This window comes from Molossus molossus, unplaced genomic scaffold (genome assembly GCF_014108415.1).
Source record: "Molossus molossus isolate mMolMol1 unplaced genomic scaffold, mMolMol1.p scaffold_m16_p_19, whole genome shotgun sequence".
Taxonomy (NCBI): domain Eukaryota; kingdom Metazoa; phylum Chordata; class Mammalia; order Chiroptera; family Molossidae; genus Molossus; species Molossus molossus.
Window position 1 is genome coordinate 52,824,181 of NW_023425354.1, and position 21,687 is coordinate 52,845,867.

Here is a 21,687-nt window from a genome sequence, read left to right on the forward strand (position 1 = left end):
GTGTACTTTAAAACGGTCGCTATCGTGATTTTGGGGTACTTGCATTTTACCACAATATAAAGAGAGGTTTCCCTTCTCAGCGGGGCTGTGACCATTATCAGTCAGCCTTAAAATGCCATATGAGACTGGCAGGTAAGAGACATAACTGAATTAGGAAAAGCTTCCCAGGCGAGCTGAGGTTTGAGCTGGACTCCAAGGATGAGCTGGAGTCCGATAGCAAGTGGAGGATGGAGTTGCAAACAGTAGAAAGTGGCAAGGCACAGCGGCAGGAGGGGTGAGCTGCTGGAGATGGGGTGTGGGCAGTTGGTGACCAGCCTGCTTTGGCAGACATGAGTTTGGACTTCATCTCTCAGGACAGGACTGACTACGGCAGGGAGCTGGCCCAGCGTGTGCACGCAGGTTAGAGTGAGGAAGCCTTCAGGCCATGGCTACACCGCTCCCTATCGAGTTCCATTAACCTGCTTTACACCTTCACGCCTGGGTCTTAAGCCACTGGCCCTCGGCTGGAGCTCTGCTTTGGAAAGATGAATGTTCTTTCCTTAGGTGGGCCATGCAGTTCTGGGTAGGAAACAGAAAAACAAATCCACAACTTCAGTAGCCTCTGGTCTCAAAAAGAGTGTGAAGCCACACCGGTCCATGAACTCAGAGCTCCGCGTGTTAGTAGTCTTTGCCCTCACTGTGCAGAGAAAGAGGTTTGAATTTAGTGCACTCTGGATGGCTCAGTCCCTGTGCTCAGGCAACATGGAGAGAAAACTCCTTAGCTAGACCCAGGCCTGCAGCTCCCCAGGACAAGCAAGTCCTGGGATGAGCTGGGGACAGAAGCTGGGCTGCAGCAAAACAGGGCAGAGCTGACTCCCAGGCCCCGCAGAGATTCCCCCAAGGGCAGAAGACTGCTAATCAATCAATGAGCAGGGAGAAATACTTGTGCTCATGATTCATTAGTCTCCAAGAAGAAACCTTAAGAAAACAAAAAAAGGGCCCCGGTGGTGGGATGCGCTGAGTCAGAGGAAAGCAAGCGGCCACCTTTTTTGGCTAGACCAGGTTCCGTGAGGTTTTTGTGGTTGGGATGGGACTCTGCCCCATCAGAGCATGCCTGCCAGCTATTCAGGAGCCCCCTCTTCTGGGAACTGCTGGTACTGCACTTTCCCTCCACCCTTTCCCCCAAATTCTCAAGGTTCTTCTGTCAGGACAACCCTGTTCTTTGTTTCAACCTTCTGGAATAAAATCGCGATTTGAAATTTAGATTTTTCATTTGATCACAGTATGCACCTATGGCTTCCTAACATATGCAGGCCTTTTCATTTTAGGAGCAGGTTATAGATACAATCACACTGTCCTCTGAGACTTCAGTATTATCTTCCATTGTCCTCTATTTCAGTATTATCTTCTACCACTCTTATATTGATCAATGAGACAGGAAGTAGAGAATATTTTCCCCAACTTTCAGTTGGAGTAGCTAAGATGTGGTAACAATTGTACCACATTCAAAATTCCTCTTAAGTTCCTAGCCTATACCCTTAACTTCTTTCAATGTGTCCAAATCCTGCTCTACAAAGGGTGACTTCTGGAAGGGTCCCAGGGCATGGCTGACCCTTCCCATAATAATTACAGTATCATTAGTTCCGAGGGTACCACTTCCTCACTTTACTTTTATTTATTTATTTATTTTTAATTGATTTAGAGAGAGAGAGAAAGGGAGAGGGAGAGAGAGATAGAAACATCAATGAGAGAGAACATCGACTGGCTGCCTCCTGTGTGCCCCCTTCTGGGATCAGGCCCCAAACCTGGGCATGTGCCCTGACTGGGAATCGAACTCTTCGTGCATGGATCAACCAGTGAGCCACACCGGCCAGGCACCACTTCCTCACTTCATTTCAGGATTGGGGAGAGTGGTGGGAGGGACAGTCTCTCTTACTCTTCAGCCTGAAGCAACAAAATGTCACATCCTGAACTTTCAAAGACAAGGTTAATTTCATCTACGTTTATGTCATTACTAAGTCAGTTTACCAAGTGCGTAACTAATTGTGATGTCATGTATACACATGAAAGAACTTTCCTATGAATCAATCCCAAGGTGAGAATGTTTCCTTTATTAGGCCGCTGGTTGGTTTGAGGTGAGGAAAGTGTTCTCACTGAAACAGACTTGATCTCACTCTACTCGGGGAAGGAAACACTCGGGGAGCCACTTCTAAGGTTCAAGATTCCCCGCCTAAGCCCCAGGATCCCTTTGCACACCGTGCCTTTGCCGTAGTGTATTTCTGAGATTCGAGAACGTCTCTCGGACAACGTCCTCCCAATGTACCCATGACTCCCATTCATTCCCTCCATCACCTAAATCTCAGGCACGTCTCCATCCTCTTGCAGTCCAAGTCCTTGAACGACAGCAAGAACCGCCACAAAAAGCCCAAGGACCCCAAGCCCAAGGTGAAGAAGCTCAAATATCACCAGTACATCCCCCCAGACCAGAAGGCGGAGAAGTCGCCCCCGCCCATGGACTCGGCCTACGCCCGGCTGCTCCAGCAGCAGCAGCTGTTCCTGCAGCTGCAGATCCTCAGCCAGCAGCAGCAGCAGCGCTTCAGCTACCCCGGCATCCACCGCGCGCAGCTCAAGTGAGTCGGGAGAGCCCGGGGCTGCGCCTCGGGTTGGGGTGGCTCCTCTCTGTCTGGGGCACCCTGGGCCAGCACCTGGGACCCAGCGAATCCCAGATTGCATCATGTCCTCATCTGACATGTTTGTCTAGACATGTGTGTCCTCAACTGGGCACACCTTTGCAGGAACACAAGGGGGGAGGGGTAGCAAGGAAATCAGTGCCCCTGGTAAGAGGCCTCCTTGGGAAAAGGGCGGTGGCATCACTTTGAGACTGGGTTGTGGAGCAGAGGAGAAGCCACCTCAGAATGCATGTCGGCTTTGGGAGCATTCCAGCCCAGGGCACACTCCTTCAACAGGCTCAGCACTCGTTTGACAACCTCAAAGACTGACTTCCCTTTTCCTTTGTATTATAATGTTGCACACCTGACATTTATATAATGCTGTTAACCAGTGTTACCGCAATACATTTAATTTAAAAATACACAAACTCGATGCCCTGGCCAGTTTGGCTCAGCGGTTAGAGCGTCGGCCTGCGGTCCAGCGAGACCTGGTTCGGTTCCCGCTAAGGGCATGTACCTTGGTTGCAGTTTGTCCCCAGCCCTGGTTGGGTCGTGCGTGTGGCAACCACTTTATGTGTCCCTTTCACATCAATGTTTCTCTCTTTCTCTCTCTCCTTCCCACTCTATCTGAACAACAACAAAAAATACACAAACTCAGAAAAAAAATGCATAAAACACTAACACTAGTTACTTCTGGCTAGTGAAATTATGAGGATTTGAGGGTTGTTGGAGTTTTTGCTACTTAAAATCTTTTTCTTTCCTCCATAAATTTTCTAAACTAAAGATGTATTACTTTTATAATGAGGAGAAAGAGATAGACTCCTGAGCCCAGGAGTGTGACTTCATGGCCAGGTCTCCTTTGCAATGGCCAGTCTCTGCAACTCTAAAGTTGGGCTGTGGGTTCAGCTGTCCCCTGTTCAGCTGGGGGTGACCCTGGCAATTATGCTGATGCAGCCAAGCATCCCAGGTGAGCTTCTGCCTCCAAGGGACTGAATCTGCTGAATCATGAGTGGATATGCCCCACCCACATGCCAAAATCTCCACCACTCCCTCTTGCCTCCCCCAAACTCAGCCTGAGGGTCTCTTACCACTTGCCATCTAGCCTGCTGTGGTTTTCCTCACCATGTTCTACTGCTGACGTATTACTTGTCTGATCCTTGTAGACAATTAGCTGGTGACCTAATCTAAACACAAGTCACCCCCTAAGGGTTCTGGTCACCCGATTCCAATATGAGGGGGAGGTTTCCCCACATCACCAAGCGATTCTCTGACACCAGCCTGGTGTCCAACAACTCAACGTTAATTCTGACACTAGCTACCAGGAAATAACATAGAGTCTGCAGGTTAAGGGCTCAGTCCCACGAGACTGCCTCCCTCACCTACTTAAGATGCCAATTGCAAGTCCAGAAATTTCACCTGGGCTTCTGGTCAACCAACTGTAGTTAGGAGGTTCCCACAACTTCCTCGTTGGGTTTGATCAACTTGCTAGAGTGGCTCACAGAACTCAGAGAAACCTTTTACTCACTAGATCACTGGTTTATTATGGAAGAATAGAACTGAGGAACAGCCAGATGGAAGAGATGCCTGGGGCAAGGTGTGGGGCAAGGTGTAGGGAAAGGGGGTGGAGCTACCCCCAAGCCAGCCACTCTCCCAGCTCCTCCACCTGTTCACCAACCCAGAAACTTTCCCACCCCCAGCCTTTTGGTTTTTTCAGAAGCTTCATTACAAAGGGATGACTGATCACATCATTGGCCATTGGTGAATTCATTCTCCAGTCCCTCGCCCCCCCTGCCCGGAGGTCCAGGGGTGGGACAGAAAGTGTGAACCCTCTAATCACATAATCACAGGATGGATTCTCTTGGAAAGCAGCATCCCGCCCTGGAGTCCACAAGTCACCTCATCAACATCACTCTCCCCATTGAGGGAATTCCAGGGTTGTAGGAGCTGTGAACCGGAAACCATATGAAGACCAAATATGTATCTGTTATAATCACAGTATCACACCTCCATACACAGATGACACCTTACTACAAGTGCCTCCTTTTTGTTTGTTTTTCAGGGAACCAAACGAGCAGATGGTCAGAAATCCAAACTCTTCTTCAACACCACTAAGCAATACCCCTTTGTCTCCTGTCAAAAACAGTTTTTCTGGACAGACTGGTGTCTCTTCTCTCAAACCAGGCCCGCTCCCATCAAACCTAGATGATCTGAAGGTACAGGGTTTGGCATGTTTTTTCTTTTTCTTTCTTTTTTTTTGTTAAACAAATAGATCAGTATATTTTAAATAACAGTTTCACCAACTGATTTCAAGCAGAATATTAACTGCTGGGGTTGAATGCCCAACTCAGCTCTTCAGCTGGCTGTGCAGCCGGGGGAAAGTTTCTTAATTTTTTAGCATCTCAGATTCCTCATTTGAATAAATGTTTTATCATGAAAATAAATGGAATCATACATACATGATAGAACTTAGCACAAAGAGTTTCTTTTATTAAAAGGAACATTATTAAATAAGAATATTAGCCATTATTATTTTTTTAAACATTTTTATTGATTTTTAGAGAGAGAGGAAGGGAGAGGGAGAGAGAAAGAGAAATAGCCTCAATCACTGCCACACACACACACACACACTCACTGTGGGTGAAGCCTGCAACCCTGGCATGTGCCCTGACTGGGAATCAAACCAGCAACCATTTGGTCACGGGACAATATGCAGCCAACTGAGTCACAATAGCCAGGGCTTAGACATTATTTAAAAAGATAAAATGTCCCAGCCAGTGTGGCTCAGTGGATTGAGTTGTCAGCCCATGGACTGAGAGGCCCCAGTTCGATTCCTGGTCAGGGCACATGCCTGGGTTGTGGGCTCGATCTCCATTGGGGAAGGGGGCACACAGGAGGCAGCTGATGTTTCTCTCTCACATGGATGTCTCTCTCTCTCTAAAAAATAAAGTAAAATGTTGGTAACTCTATGTCCATTATATAATTTAAAACAATGTATTCTGTGAAATCCCCAATCTGAGACCTTATGAAATGTAGCAGTAACTTGTTACATGATATGTATGTGCTAGCAATTTACTGTGGATCACAGACCACATGGACCTCAGTTCACTAAAGTGAGCCTGAGCTTTGGGTTGGACTTAGTGTGTTCCAGAGCAATCCTCAAGACTGCATACGTATCCACCCGTGGTCCCAGACCTGGAACAGGTGAACACAGTGCCTTCAGCTTCGCTCTGTGCACGTACACCTGCTGCCTCCAGTGCCTCGCCCACTGTCAGTGACCACCTGTGCACGCGCCAGCACTCTTACATTTCCCCAAGAGACAATTCGTAGAAGTCCCCCTGGTCTTCACTGTGCCAGTATCATGGCCCTTTCTCAGTCCTCACTTGCCACCCTCATTCCTGTTCTCTGTCCTGGTCATTATCTTCTTGGTGGCTGGGTGGGTAGGACTGCATTACTGCATATTAAAGGAAATTCTATGGCTTTCAAGCGCCAGCACTGGTACATAAATGTATCTTGGGTCCTAATATCAAAGGTTCCTCTATTCCTTCCACTTGGAACACAAGTGCTTAGGTTTTAGTTTGGCATCCATAGACCTGGAAGAGGATGCCAAGCGTATGCTGAGGCCCCCCAAAGCAGCCGGTTACCATCGTCCACTCCCCAGGTCATAAGTCCATAGAGACAAAAGCAGGCTCTCTCTCTCTCTCTCTCTGAAAACATTACGCTAAGTGAAATAAGCCAGACACAGAGACAAATCTTGTATGAGTCCATTTCTATGAGGCACCTAGAAGTAGTCAAATTCATAGAGACGGAAAGCGGAATGGTGGCTACCAGGAACCAGGGAAGGTGAGACTGGGGAATTAGTGTTTAATGGGTGCAGGGGTTCGGTTTGAGATCATGAAAAGCTTCTAGAGATGGATGGTGGTGATATTTGCACAACACTGTTAATGTACTAATGCCACTGAATTGTATGCTTAAAATGATTAAATGGTAAATTTTATGTTATTGTCTTTTACCATAATAAAAATGATTTCTTCTTAAAGTAGTCGATCCCTGGATGGGAGCCGGGTCCAGCAGGACTGGAGATGCCTTGGCCCCAGAGAAAGCACAGTCAAATATGGCCTGCCAGCTGTCAGAACCCCCAAGGCCGTGTTCTCAGGATCATCGGCTGGTTACAGTCAGAACAGTGAGCATAGGTATTAGGTGATGATAGTGGAAACTACCATTTTTGAATCTAAACTCTCAGTCAGCCATTCTTGTAGATTTGCTTTCATTTTTACCCTGCAAGATAAGTTGTAGATGTGAACATGAAAATCAAAATCTTAACGAGGTTAAATAATAAATGAAAAAACCGGGACTTGAACTTGAGTGACTGGTTTCAAAGGCTTTGCTCTTCGGATGAGAATGGAAAGAACGGGAGGGAAAGACAGAAGACACCTTAACTGGACGTGACCACTGCGTGTAGCAGAGGGGAGCAGAAGAGACCTTAACTGGGTGCCCCTGGGAGAGCTACACCAGTGGCAGAATCCGGGAGGGAAGCTTGGGGAGCTGATTTGAAGGGACACTGGCATGTTCATTCAGTCTGGGAAAGCTAAGTTGCAGGTACCAGCAGGACAGCAAAGAGAAAAGGTCCCTCTAGTTTCCATCTGTTAGAAATACACCAACCTTCTTGGACTCAGCTGTGTCGTCAGGAACAGGAACAAAAATGTGGGGATTGTTTTCAGAGGAGGAAGGGTTGAAACCAGAAGAGTGAATGGGATAGAAGGAGAGTGAAATGGAAAATGTGGGAGGGAAGGATGGAGCAGGGAGAAAAGGGAGGAGAGATGAAGAACAGGGAAGCAGACGATGTAATCACACTTTGGGAGAGGGAGAGATAAGAGGGATTGGTGAAATGGCCCTCCAAAAAAGCAGTCAGAGCCCTGATCAGTGTGGCTCAGTTGGTTGAGCATCTTCCCAGTCTTCCCGTGCACGGAAAGGTCACTGGTTCTATTCCTGGTCAGGGCACATGCCCAGGTTGCAGGTTCAATCCCCAGTTGGGGTGCATAAGATGCTTCTCTCTCACATGATGTTTCTCTCTCTCCCTCTCCCTTCCTCTCTCTCTGAAATCAATAAAAACATATTATTAAAAAAGTAACCAGAAAGGCAATGAGGTGATATTCTCCATAAATGCTCATGTTTTACTACATAGAAATAGAGACTTGAATTTCATTTCTCATTAAAAACTTACAAGTCGTAATATCACAGTCCATTTTTTGTTCTTGTACCCAGTTTTTTTTAAAATGTTTTTTATTGATTTTTTTTAGAGAGAGAGGAAGGGAGAGAGAGAGAGACATCAATGTGAGAGAGAAACATCAATCAGCTGCCTCCTACACACCCCCTACTAGGGATCAAGCCCAAAACCTGGGCATGTGCTCTGACCAGGAATTGAACCAGGACCTCTCAGTCCATGGGACGACTCTCAATACTCTGAGCCACACCAGCCGGGCTGTATCCATTTGCTAACAAACAGGAAGAAGAAAGAGAATGAGGATGTGAACGTGAGTGGGAAGTCTAAAAACTGGGACATTTGGTGGATATTAAGAAATAATGGTTCATATTGTTTAGATGTGATAATGGTATTGCATCTGTGTTTTATAAAAAGTTCTTATCTTGTAGAAGTAGATACCAAAATACAGATTAAATTCTATGATTTGCTGCCACATACTTCAGAAAACGTAGGGGAAGAAGTGGTTTGGGTGTCAATGAAAAAGATTGGGCATGAGATGATAACTGTTGAAGCCGGTTCACAGGTGTATGGGGTTCATTATCCTTTTCTACCTACGTTGGTGCACGTTTGAAATTTTCCATAGTAAATGGTATAAAAGTTATCAGTGATTGAAACACCAGTGAATGCAGGACAGAGGTGTGTGTACAAAACTTTGTCCCAGGCACGCCCACACAGCGTAATTTTCTGAAATTTAAGGTAAATGAACTCAATGAGCACTCATTTTATTTTAGAATATGAGCTGCATTATTTAATAATATAGTTGAAATTATTCAGTGCCAGACAGAGTCTAAGAATAAATGTAGAACTCATTAATTTTAAGTAATTCAAAATTAAAACAATGAGTTGCCACTTTGCACTTTTTCAAACCAGCAAATCTAAAAGAAATTAATAAAAACAATGCCAGTGAGACTGGGGGAGGGGGATAACATATTTACTGCTTGCAGCTGTGGAAGTTGTTGCAGTCCTTTTAAAGTAACTTTGAGCTGCCTGGCTGGTGTGGATCAGTGGCTGAGCGTCGACCCATGCACCAAGAGGATCGATTCCCTGTCAGGGCACATGCCCAGGTTGTGGGCCAAATCCCCAGTGGGGGGCGGCATGCAAAAGTGAAGAGTATTTTAAAAGACTCACAAATAGCATTACAGATTCTATTTCCTTCTAGATTTGAAATGCATATGGACATATTTTGTTTTGAAATAATCATGTGAGCATAACCTTCTGGCATGCTTTTCTTATTTAACATATGGATACTTTTGTAACTCTTAATCATCAATAATTTTTATATTTTTAATAGCAGCATATCACTTCACCACTGAGTTAGCATTCTTCTACTGGATGATGTCCATTGCCTGTTTTTGTATTGGGTCCATCTTTATCTTTTGGGTTGTTAAACACACTTGACACATTGAGCATACTAATATTTTATTATTTTTCCTGCAACAATATTTTCTTAAAATTCTATTTGCATATGCATCTTCTTTTAACTGACTGATAGGAATTTTCAACTTTTGTTGTCAACTTTTATGTTTAGTTTCTTTGCTTTCATGTTCAAAAAGATCTTTCTCGCCCTGGCCAGTTTGGCTCAGCAGTTAGAGTGTCGACCTGCGGTCCGGAGAGACCCAGGTTTGGTTCCCGCTAAGGGCACGTACCTCAGTTGCAGTTTGTCCCCGGCCCTGGTTGGGTCGTGTGGGTGGCAACTACTCGATGTGTCCCTTTCACATCGCTGTTTCTCTCTCTCTCTTCCTCTCTCTCCTTCCCACTCTATCTGAACAAAATATCGAAAAATGTCCTCGGGTAAGGATAAAAAAAAAGATCTTTACAGAATATTGAAAGAATATTTCCCTATATATTCTTCTAGCTGTTTTATGGAATTATTGGTTCCTATTTTAATTATAAAAGTAATATGCTTATGGAAAATACTAAGGAAATACAAGTAAAGAGAACCATTGCTAACAGTTTAGCACGCCTTTAACCAGTTATTTTCCTCTTAAAGCACAGGTTTAAATATATATATACATATGTATTATATGTACACACACACATTTTTATATAACTCTTAGAAAAATAAAGTAATTCAACTTTTTAATGTAATAATATACCATAAACTATCATTAATATCAACAAATATTTATAGCATCAGTTTTAATAGATCTAAAGTATTCCATCATTTGTACCCACTATTATTTATTTAGTTTCCATATTTTTAGCTATCTGATGGTTAAAATTCATGAACATTATGGAAAAGCAGGGATGGAATCATTATATGTGTGTCAACATAATAATAATAACAAACCCTTACACTGCACTAACCATTTACAAGGCACTATTCCAAGTGTTCCACATTTCAAACTATTTTAATCTTCACAAAATTATGTAAGGTAGATACGATTATCTCCATTTGACAGAGCAGAACCGAGGCACAGGATGACCACTGAACTAGTAAGTGGCAGGCCGGTATTTTAACTGATGGTCTCATCGTCACACATACTCTCTCTTAACACAGCACTATTATCCAGCCAGTTGTTAAACTTAGGACAAGATGTTAAAGTACAATTGTGGTTCTCAAAAACTGGTTCAGGACCAGCAGCGTCAAGGCCCCTGGGAACTTGTCAGAAATGTACAATCTCGGCCCCTACCCCTGAATACTGAGTCAGAAACTGGGTGCTGGGGCCCAGCTACCTCTGCAGTAACCCGCAGGTCAGTGGTCCTGGTGCTTGCTCAGGTTTGAGAATCGCCCATAGAAAGGACATGTCAGAGGGTAGCAGGCAGCATGGGAATGTCAGCATGCTTCATGATGATTGGTTGCTGGCTGATGTCTGAACTTAGGCAGGTATCAGTTTTCTCATCTGTGAAATGGGGACAAGAACCAGGATGGGGTTGGCAGGCAGCACTCTAAGCACCTGTATGGTTCGTTTGAGCTCTGCATTTCCAGGATGTGTCTATGATTCTGAAACCATGGAAACATGCTATGTGACAAATTTTAAGAGCATTTTTAAAACTGTAGGGAATCAGTGGGGGGGAGGGGAGAGAAACATATGTAACAAAAATAAATTAATTAATTAATTTAAAAAAAAAAAAAACAATTTGGGGCCCTGGCCAGTTTGTTTCAGAAATAAAAATAAAAATAAAACTGTGCAAAGCCGATTGATATCAGGTGCTGGGGAGGAAGTCTGATGGAAGTAATAAAAAGAGGAGCAGTCATTGCAAAACCCTTTTCTGATATTTTACAGTTCATGCAATAACAAGCACACTTCTTTAGGCATCGTATTTAACAGCACACTGACGCTGCCCTGGTTTCTTCAGGTCTCTGAATTAAGGCAGCAGCTTCGGATACGAGGCCTGCCGGTGTCAGGCACCAAGACGGCCCTCATGGACAGGCTGCGGCCCTTCCAGGACTGTTCGGGGAACCCTGTGCCCAACTTCGGGGACATAACGACTGTCACTTTTCCTGTTACGCCCACCAGCACACTGCCCAATTACCAGTCCTCCCCGTCCACCAGCGCCCTGTCCAACGGCTTCTACCACTTCGGCAGCACCAGCTCCAGCCCCCCCATCTCACCCGCCTCGTCCGACCTGTCGATGGCCGGGTCCCTGCCAGACACCTTCAACGACGCGTCCCCCTCCTTCGGCCTCCACCCGTCCCCCGTTCACCTCTGCCCCGAAGAGAGCCTCGTGGGCAGTCTGAACGGGGGCAACGTTCCTCCCGAGCTGGACGGGCTGGACTCCGAGAAGGACAAGATGCTGGTGGAGAAGCAGAAGGTGATCAACGAGCTCACCTGGAAGCTGCAGCAGGAGCAGAGGCACGTGGAGGAGCTGCGCATGCAGCTGCAGAAGCAGAAACGCAGCAAGTGCGCCGAGAAGAAGCCGCCGCCTTTCCTGGGCGCCCCCATCAAGCAGGAGGACGCCGTCTCCAGCTGCCCGTTTGCAGCCCAGCAAGCATCTGTGAAAAGACAAAGCAGCGGCTCGGACAGCCAAGTGCAGGCGTGCGGAGCCGCTCACCTCCTGCCCCTCGGGAGCAGTCACTGCGCGGAGTCCTCAGGTCAAAGCCACGTGCTCTCCTCCACCTTTCTCAGCCCGCAGTGCTCCCCGCAGCATTCGCCGCTCGGGGCTGTGAAAAGCCCGCAGCATATCAGTTTGCCCCCTTCACCAAACAACCATTACTTCCTACCTTCGTCTTCAGGCGCCCGAGGAGAAGGGCATGGGGTCTCCTCACCTGTGGGCACCCAGGTGGGTACTGCACAGGTACGAACTCCTTGCCCCACGCCCAGTACACCCCTCTTCCTGGAATGTGGATTGGCAATGCTAAAGAGCTGATGCTGGAACTTTCCATGGGAAGGGTTTACCAAAAGTCCAAGCAGACTCCCAGACACCAAGATGCTCAGGCCTTTGGAGTAAACCAACTTGCTTCTCTGGGCATGCTTGCTCTGTCTGGTCTGCAGGCCAATGCTCTAACCACTGAGCAAACCGGCCAGGGCTAGGGCACACTTGCTCGGTAAAAAGCCAGATAAGCCCTGGCCAGTTTGGCTCAGCAGTTGGAGCATTGGTCTGCAGACCAGAGAGTCCCGGGTTCGGTTGCTACTAGGAGCACGTACCCCCAAAAAAGCGAGATAATAAATATTGTTGGCTTTGTGAGCACTGTGGTCTCTATCACAGCTACTTAACTCTATCTTGTCTCACGAAAACAGCCCTAGACAACTTATAAACAAATGCACGTGGCTGTGTTCCAATAAAACTTTATTTACAAACACAGGTTTGGCTCACAGGACTATTGATTGCCAATCCCTGTTTTCAGGATTCCTTGGCATCAAGCCTTACCATAGGCCAGACCCATTCATAACCAAAGGGGGAGCTACTGGACTTCACTGGTCTCTGTGTGGTGATCTGCAGAGTGCAAATATTTACCCAGCACCTAGTCTCTGGGGAGTAGTGTTGACTTAGCCAAATAAATAAATCCCTATTTTCATGAGAAGACAGAGAGCAAATTTTAAAAATAAGTAAAATAACCCTGGCTGATGTGGCTCAGTTGGTTGGGTGTTATCCTGTGCACAGAGAGGTTCCTGGTTGATTCCTCATCAGGGCACATGCCTGGGTTGCGGGCTTGATCCCCCGTAAGGGCCGTGCAGGAGGCAGCTGATTGATGTTTCTCTCTCTCTCCCTCTTCCTTCCTTTCTCTCTGAAATCAATAAAAACATATTTTAAAAATAAGTAAAATATATAATGTATTAGGAGATGATACATCTTATGGGAAGAAAGAGAAGGAGGGGGAGGAGTTTGGAAGTTTACCACCTTAAGTAAAAGGGCCAGGGACATTTGAGCAAAGCTTTGAAAGAAGTAAAGGAGAAAGCCTGGTGAATCTTTGGGGCAAAAGCATTTCAGGCAAAGGAGGAACAGCAAGTGCAAAGGCCCTGAGGTGGGCATGCATGGAATGTTCAAGCATCAGTTAGAAAGCCAGTGTGGCTGGAGCAGAATGAGAGCAGAATTGTGGGAGAGGGCTCAGAGGATAACTGTTTCACAGACCAACCAGATCAAGGTGATCTTCAAATACTTTACTTTGCCTATGAAGCCAAAGAAGTATTAGGAACATTTATTTAAGTCTATGTAAGAAAAACAAAAAACAAAAACCACAGTATGAAAAGGTTCTGAGCTCTATGTCATTAGAAAGGGAATAAGAAGAAAACTCAAATTACATGCATTCCTGCCATGTATGCATAGACAAGGCATGGGTATGAGTGATCTTGTTCATTGTCACAGCAACCTTTGGGGCTCCGACTTAATATTCTTCGTTTGCCTCTGAGGAAAATGTGGCTCAAGGAGGTTAAACCAGTTGCCCAGGATCACAGCGGCCTGGGATTATCTGATTCTAAAGTACATGCTTTTTACATTGAATGTTCTCTCTGAGGTGTGGCCATAGGTGATGCGAATACATTTTTACAAGCCTAGTGGAACAACCCATTCAAATGAATGGCGCCCACCCCTGAGTTGGCACTCTGGGAGGAGTTGGGACTTAAATGCATTGTTATCATCATTGATAACATGAGCATCATTTATTGAATGAATTGTGTCCTGGGCAACAAAGGTAAACAGACCTTTTTACATAGCTCTGGACATTCAAGTCTAATGATATCAATGCCCTCGAGAAGAACCAACATTTGACAGTGATTTATGGGGTACAAAGAACTCTCTGAAGACAGGAATGATGGCATGATAGAGAGAGACTGAGCAGTGCAGGATAACGTTACTGACCTGTGTTTACGACATTGTGGTGGGGATAGAAGTGGCAGATTGATCATGAAGGGCTAGAAAAGTCCAGGAAGGCTTTGGGAAGGCATTGGACTTTGAAAGAAGTATAAAGTTTAGAAAAAGGAGAGTCAGGAAAAGGCATTCCACGAGAAAGCTAGGGAGGTAGAGTGTATGGGGCATGCCGGAGGAAGAACGCACAGAGGGCTTTAGTGGAATTTAAACTCGCAGGAGAAACTGATCCTTGGCTGTGTAAAGTCTGGACCCTATGCTGTGGATACGCAGGAGCCACTGAATGTTTTTGCGCAGTAGGTGACACATACAAAACCAGAACTGAGACTTTGGTGATGGAATTTCTGATAAGACACCAGGGCCGCAGCCGCAGCAAAGGCTGCACTCAGTGTACCACTGCCGGCTATTTAACTTGGTGCTTCTCTGTTTCTACAGAACTCAGGGGCACACGAGGGCCATCCTCCCAGCTTCTCCCCACAGCATTCCAGCCTTCACCCCCCTTTCTCTGGAGCCCAGACAGACAGCAGTCATGGTGCTGGGGGCAACCCTTGTCCCAAAAGCCCAGGTGTACAGCAAAAGGTAGGCACCTGGAAAAAGGTCTCAGCTTGGGGTTGACGTAACCTCTTCTCTCATCTGTGGCCCTTGTCCTCCCAGTTATGAGGTTCACAGGCAGAAATAAAAGACATTTTAGACAGAAAAGGTCTGAAATGGATGGACAGATATAAGTTAGGAGGTACTCCAAGGAGTCATTTCCTGGGGTCATTCCAGAAGTCATGATGACTGAAATGACCATGGTATGTTTGTGAAACAACATGGCAAACAAACCAGTTTCAGTGAAGTTGAAGGTTGAAATAGGGGCACATGGAAAAATACTGCTGGAACCCTGGCAGTTTTGCTCAGCGGTTAGAGCATCAGCCTGCAGACTAAAGGGTCTCGGATTTGATCCCTGTCAAGGGCATGTACCTGAGTTGCAGGTTCAATCCCTGGCCCTGGTCGGAGTTATGTGGGAGGCAACCAATTGATGTGTCTCTGTTGCATCAATGTTTCTCTCTCTCTCTCTCTCTCTCTCTCTCTCTCTCCCCTCCCTCCCTTTCACTCTTTCTAAAAAATCAATGGAAAAATACCCTCTGGTGACAATTAACCAAAAAAAAAAAAAAGAATGCTGGAGAAAGAAGGAAGTACATGGATCTGTGGAAAGAATTGAAGGGATCCAGAAAGTCGGGGTCACAGTGCAATTTCTCCGCAGAAAAACAGAAGAGATGGTACATATCAGGAGGTGAAGAGTCAGGGGTGTGAAGGACCTGGGGCATGGGGAGTTCCGAGAGCAGTGAAGAGGTGCTAAGAAGGCGCCAACAGAAGACGGCCATGATAAAGAAGTGCGACAGAAATGAAATCAGGGCCAGGCATCCTTTGAAGACAGAGACCCTGAAGTGGCCCAGGCGCTCCACAGACCACACTTGCCGTGCCCACAGCTGGCTCCTGAAGAGATTTCCTCAGCCGTGCCTCCAACTCTCTGCAAATACACCAGCTAAGAATGAAACAGCCTGGGAGATACATCACTCTGGAAACTCCAGGGTTGATCAGCATCTTTGTACTGGACTGGGCTCTTTTACTTTATTTCCTTTTCTCATCTTGCTTTCTCCTAACAGAAGAGGGTGCACCTTGGGAAGAGAAATGAGTTTGTGAGGTTCCCATCCTAAAATGCCTTCAGCAATAAGTCCGTAGTGATGCACACTATTGTTAATACACTGGATTTGTTTTCTAAGCCCTGGCTGCTTTTTTTTACCCCTTAAATCAATTTTTCCAAAATGTAGCCTGTAGTTGCTAATCTGGAAGGAGCACCACATCGAACACGTGAATTGATGGTCTGTTTCTGTGTTTTGCTCACACAGATGGCTGGTTTGCATGCTTCTGATAAGGCAGGGCCAAAGTTTTCAATTCCATCCCCAACATTTTCTAAGTCAACTTCAGCAGTTGCAGAGATAACACAGCCTCCATCCTACGAAGATGCAGTGAAGCAGGTAACCGCATGGTTTTTTCTTTATAGAAGAATAGACTGGCTGAATTGGACTTTGTTTTACAGGGTTCAGCTGCAGGCGTGTGGGTTCTGGTGTTGCGTGTGTCTGGTGCTTCCCACCAGAATGGAAATGGTGTTGAGATGCTAACTGTAGAAAGATGCTGATGTGAACGAAAGCTGTGTAAGGCCAAGAGAGAGAAGTGTGTCCGAGTACCCAGATGACTGGTCACAGTGCCAGCTGGGCCACCAGACAGATGCCACTGCCTCTGAGGCTGGGCAAGTCCTCAGCTTCTCTTATACGAAATGGGCTGAATCTCCTTTGTAATGATTCTAGATAATGTGGTACTTCCCACCTTGTCCAGGCACAGGATAGGCACTCCAATATATGAGAGCAGTTGTCTGGTGACACTTTCTAAGGTTCTTCCCAGCTTCAAAATTCACCGTTCCTGGCAATATATTGATCTGGATAATAATGGAGGTTTGTTATATCCTCTACTCTCATTTATGTTTGAAAATTTTCACAATATAAGGTAAAAAAAAAAAAAAAAGCAGTTAATGACCATATTCCATGTGGCTTGAGTCTGGGCAGAGGATCAGCTAGCCCTTCATATGTGCTCAGTCCGGACATCTCTTCCTGCACACTGGTCTTCCGCAGGTCATGTCAGCCTGCAGTTAGGTTTCATGTGGCTTAGAGAGCATTTTAAATATTAGGAGATTTGGTGCAAAAAGCGGGCTTTCTCACTTCTGAAAAATTAGGGGATCTGGCTACACTGAGGCCACATTTCTGCCAGAAAACAGTCGTCTGAAACACAGTGCCCACTGCCTCCTTGAACCACAGTGCAGGTTATCCACTTTCCCCTTCTCTCTTGTTCTACACTTGGACCGCTGCCACTACCTGCCAGACCCTGCAGGTGTCTAACACCTTCTGGACTGGCAAAGGGCTCGCTCTTGGAGCAGTGCTCCCATTGGTATTGATTATTAGTGCCAGTGTTCACTGGGACTGGGCTCTCAGAGGAGTAAGATCGATACATGTCTTAGTTCTCCCCATTTTCTTCCTCTAGTATATGTAAGCATCAACTGATACTTCACAGTTTCAAAAGAAAAAAGAAAAAGAAAATGACCAAGCAAAGTGGACTTCCATAAATAAGACTTGACTTAACTCCGATGAGCTGAAGGCAGGGGGGTTTATTCCCTACAAGTGCTGGCAGGTGTTGATTGGTCCCACAAACTATTGCAATGAGGAACTAGGGAAAATGAGCCACATTCTTGGGTCATATTTACTACAAAGTGAAATAAAGGGCCAAAAACCAGTTACACGCATGTTCATAGCAGCATTACTCACAAAAGCCAACCGCTGGAAGCAAACCACTGTCCATCGATGGGTGAATAGATAAACAAAACATGGTCTATACATGAAATGAATATTTTTCAGCCTTAATGAGGAAGGAAATTCTGACATGGATGAACCTTGAACACATTATGCTAAGTGAAATAAGCCAGTTACCAGAGGAAAAATGCCATATAGGAATTCACTGTGTAAGGTATCCAGAGCAGTCAAATTTGTAGGGACAGAAAGTAGAACGGTGGTTGCCAGGGGCTGGGAGGAGAAGGGAATGAGGAGTTGCTGATTAATGGGGACAGAGTTTCACTTTGGCCAGATGAAAAATTCTAGAGATGGATAGTGGTGATGGTTGCACAACAGTGTGAATGTACTCAATGCCACTGAGCCATACACTTAGAAATGGTTAAGATGGCATACTTTATGTTCTGTGTCTTTCACCACAATGAACAATATAACTAACCAAACCTAGTTCAAACACCAGTGATGCTGCTTCTAATGATTTCTTGTCCTCCTTTGGTTAATTTATAATAGCAAATGACTCGCAGTCAGCAGATGGACGAACTCCTGGATGTCCTCATTGAAAGTGGAGGTAAGACTGCCTTGTGTCCTGCCCATCAGGATACTCTGCACCTGCGTGTACTCTAGGGTGTGAACACAGCTGTTCACTGTAAATGGGACCAAAAAGTCTGTGGGTACAGTGGTTACTCCAGCTGGGCTTCATGCTCACTTTGGAGCAGAGAAGGAAGGCATTGTGGTGAGTCCTCACTGCCATTGTCCCTTTGTCCCAGGAACATTTTCCCCAATCATTTTAACAGTTTTCATGTTTCAATTCAGTCCCTTCCCCCTAACTTTCGCTTGCAGTGCTATTTCTCTTTCTAACCCCAATGTCCTTATCTTCTTCACTGTAAGAACAGAGCAGGTGAAGCAAGTTTTGCATTACCTACTCAAAACGAAATTCAGTTAGTAGTCTCCCATTGGGTGGTCCATTCATGCTTAAATGCCATTCAAGCTAGCAATACAAATGATCAACATATTCCTTTTGTCCCTTTTATGTAATTGATTGACTGACTTTTAATTGCATAGTAGGTGCTTAGAATTTGAAACTATGCAAATGAATAGCTCACCTAAGGAGAAGGTGTAGATAGAAAGAAAAAACTCAGGTCTGAGCCCTGAAGTAACAACACCTAAAATTTCAGAGAAAGAGTGTCCAGGCAGTAGGCCCAAGGCTGCACTGGACCCCAAGTCGCCACCTTTGTGCAGTGTGCAGTCTGCTGAGGGAGATCGTGAGCAGGTAGTCCCTCCATTGTAACAAGAGAGAAGAAGGAAAAGATGGCACAGATGTATGTATCTTTATAAGTTGTATGATGGAAAGATGATGACAAGGTTCATATCAGACATTTCTATATTTTAAATAGAGTCTGTGGCAAGGTCAGCGGAGAGTAAGTGTGCAGGAAGGGGGGTGGCTAGGAGATTCGAGGAAAGAAGGGAAGTTATGAATCAATCATGAATAAATTGTTTTCTGGAGAAACGCAGGAGGATTGCTAGGCATCATTAAGTGCCAATTGTAGGTTCAAAATCATGAATTTAAAGGGAAACGCGTCAGCTTCATTGTGTAATTTTTCTCTTACAATGACCAGCTGATCTATGGTAGGCTCAGAAAATACAGACGGTACGATTTACCCAGGTGTGGAGTTTGCCAGGGGAGGATAGCGGAAGGAGAAGAGACCGAAGACATTGGGGATATCTATAAGAGAATAACAATTATGGTGGGCCAGAGAATGTGGACTCGACAGGAAAGAAATGAAAACCAGAAGGGGCTAATGGGTGGTGATAAAATAATGGAGTCAGTAAATTGGAGTGACTCCAAGTGGCTGAGAAATTGTTGTCGTTGGGTGAACTGGAGGAATGGGAGGGGATGGGTTAAGGGTGGGAAGTTGTGCTTGAAACTGAGCTTACAGAGGGATGCAGTCTTTGGAAATGGCAAGGTCCAGGGTGTGTCCCACAGAGTAAGAATGAAGAAATCACTAAAATTGAGGGTGATGGCAGTGTCAAGGAACCGAGAGGCTAGCGGGCAATGGGTTACTTCTGAGATGCTGAAATAATTACACAGAATGACAAGAGTTCAAGAGGTGAAGTGGCGATGAACCAGAGAATGGAGTTTTCAGTGGATGAGGAGGAGTGGCCAGGAGGCTGGTGTAGGTGGGATGGTGGGGAGAGCAGCGTGACCCTTAAAACCAGCAGTTGTAAGAAGGTGAGGAAGTACCATTCAGAGGGTGGTAGCTCACACTGAGGGTGTAACAGAGGATGCAGTGTCCTCAGGGAACAGCAAGATGTCAGTGAAGGAGCAGGTAAAGAAACCTGCTTTGAGAATTTGATAAACACAGAGTGAACTTTGCAGAAAGAAAGGATTTAGGGAGAGACGAGGGGGAAGAAGGATTGAGGATGTGTAGCGCAGTCTAGGGATGAGACCGGGTGATGAGTAGTGACCAGAGAAGCATAGCTACCTCCTGCATCTAAATGTAACTCATTCATTCCAAAGGTCCACGTTGCTCTATTTGAAGTGACTTGACAATTTCCACTGTGTTTTAACAACAGAAATGCCAGCTGATGCCAGAGAGGATCATTCATGTCTTCAAAAAATCCCAAAGATGCCCAGGTCTTCCCGGAGCCCTACTGCTGCCCTCCCCAAGCCTTCGGCTTCCTTTGAACAAGCATCTTCAGGAGGCCAGCTCTCATTCGATCACTATGGCACAGACAGTGATGAGCACCTTGAAGTCTTATTAAATTCCCAGAGCCCCTTAGGAAAGGTGGGCGATGTTGCCCTTCTAAAAATGGGGAGTGAGGAACCTTCTTTCGACGGCATAATGGATGGATTCTCTGGGAAGGCTGCAGAAGACCTCTTCAGTGCACACGAGATGTTACCAGGCCCCCTCTCCCCAATGCACACTCAGTTTTCACCTTCTTCTGTGGACAGCAATGGGTTGCAGTTAAGCTTCACTGAATCTCCCTGGGAAACCATGGAGTGGTTGGATCTCACTCCACCAAGTTCCACACCAAGCTTTAGCTCGCTCACCACCAGTGGCCCCAGCATCTTCAACATTGATTTTCTGGATGTCACGGATCTTAATTTGAATTCCCCCATGGACCTTCACTTACAGCAGTGGTAAAATGCCTGATGCCAAAGTGCTAAGGAAGACCAGTAGGAATTCCACAACCATAAATACTTGTATTATCCAAAAGGAGAAGCAGGAGAAAGAGGAGGAGAAGGAGAAGGAGGAGGCGGAGGAGAAGGAGGAGGAGGAGGAGAAGGAGGAGGAGGAGGAGGAGAAGGAGGAGATTAAAAAGAAGCAATGGAGACTTCCATGACAATCAACAAGCACAATAGGAGTCCTTTTTTATATATATAGTAATATTGACCAACATTCGATGACTGTTATTGATTTCAGCAATGCACTTAAAAATGTGCTTTCTCAGATCAAGAATGCCAAAAAATTTCTTTCACTACCTTTCCAAACACCAATATTTTTTCTAGCCCATAATTTTAATGAAGGCATTGTTAGGGGCAGAATCTCACGTTGTAAGCTTTTCTCATGACTTTATTGGACAGATGGTGGAAAGAAAACGTAAACTCTTGGGAGTACAGGGAAGTCAATGCATCAAAAGGTATAGAAGGTTTACCTGTGATGGAGGCTGATTCTCATCTCTCCATTACCTGTCTTTCAAATTACAAAAAAGGCCCAGTTTCAGTTATGGAGTTCTTGAGGCAGAATAGAGATAGAACCAATTCATTCCCAGGGAAAAATAATCAACTCAGTGTCCCTTGGCCACAAAGCCACCCCGTTGGAGTGGTTTCCAGTCTTCTACCCAGGACTCTGTGTAGTCGCTGATAGAAACTGACCAGCATTTGTTGCAGAGAACTCCACCTGGAACTCCCCTCTTTCTCAACCAGTTAGCCAAATCACCACTCTCTCTATGGTGAGAAGCATGTGAAACAGGCAAGGAACCCCTGCCTTGGAAGGTTCTCCAACACAGCCCTCTTTCCTTCCAAAGACGAGTGATGACCACCTAAGCAGATGAAAGGATCTCTCTAGCCTCAGGAAGCCATATCAGGGATAATTCAGGCAGCCCTAGAGAACACTGTTTCACATTATCATGGAAATAAGGACCAAGGGTT

The 21,687-nt window shown here is 45.6% G+C and overlaps 1 protein-coding gene across 2 annotated transcripts in view; it reads left to right on the forward strand.

Annotated features, from left to right (window-relative positions):
- Nucleotides 1-20,724, forward strand: part of MYOCD (myocardin) — a 92,876-nt gene extending 72,152 nt beyond the window's left edge. Inside the window, exons 8-14 of one of the 2 annotated variants that reach the window (XM_036268931.1) lie at nucleotides 2,365-2,609; nucleotides 4,708-4,861; nucleotides 11,209-12,147; nucleotides 14,590-14,733; nucleotides 16,047-16,175; nucleotides 18,045-18,102; nucleotides 20,109-20,724. In XM_036268931.1, the coding sequence (XP_036124824.1) occupies nucleotides 2,365-2,609; nucleotides 4,708-4,861; nucleotides 11,209-12,147; nucleotides 14,590-14,733; nucleotides 16,047-16,175; nucleotides 18,045-18,102; nucleotides 20,109-20,680 (2,241 nt within the window). In that variant the 3' untranslated portion in view covers nucleotides 20,681-20,724. The remainder of the gene's footprint in view (nucleotides 1-2,364; nucleotides 2,610-4,707; nucleotides 4,862-11,208; nucleotides 12,148-14,589; nucleotides 14,734-16,046; nucleotides 16,176-18,044; nucleotides 18,103-20,108) is intronic. The other variant, XM_036268932.1, reaches the window with a different exon arrangement.
- The last annotated feature ends 963 nt before the right edge of the window (nucleotides 20,725-21,687 follow it).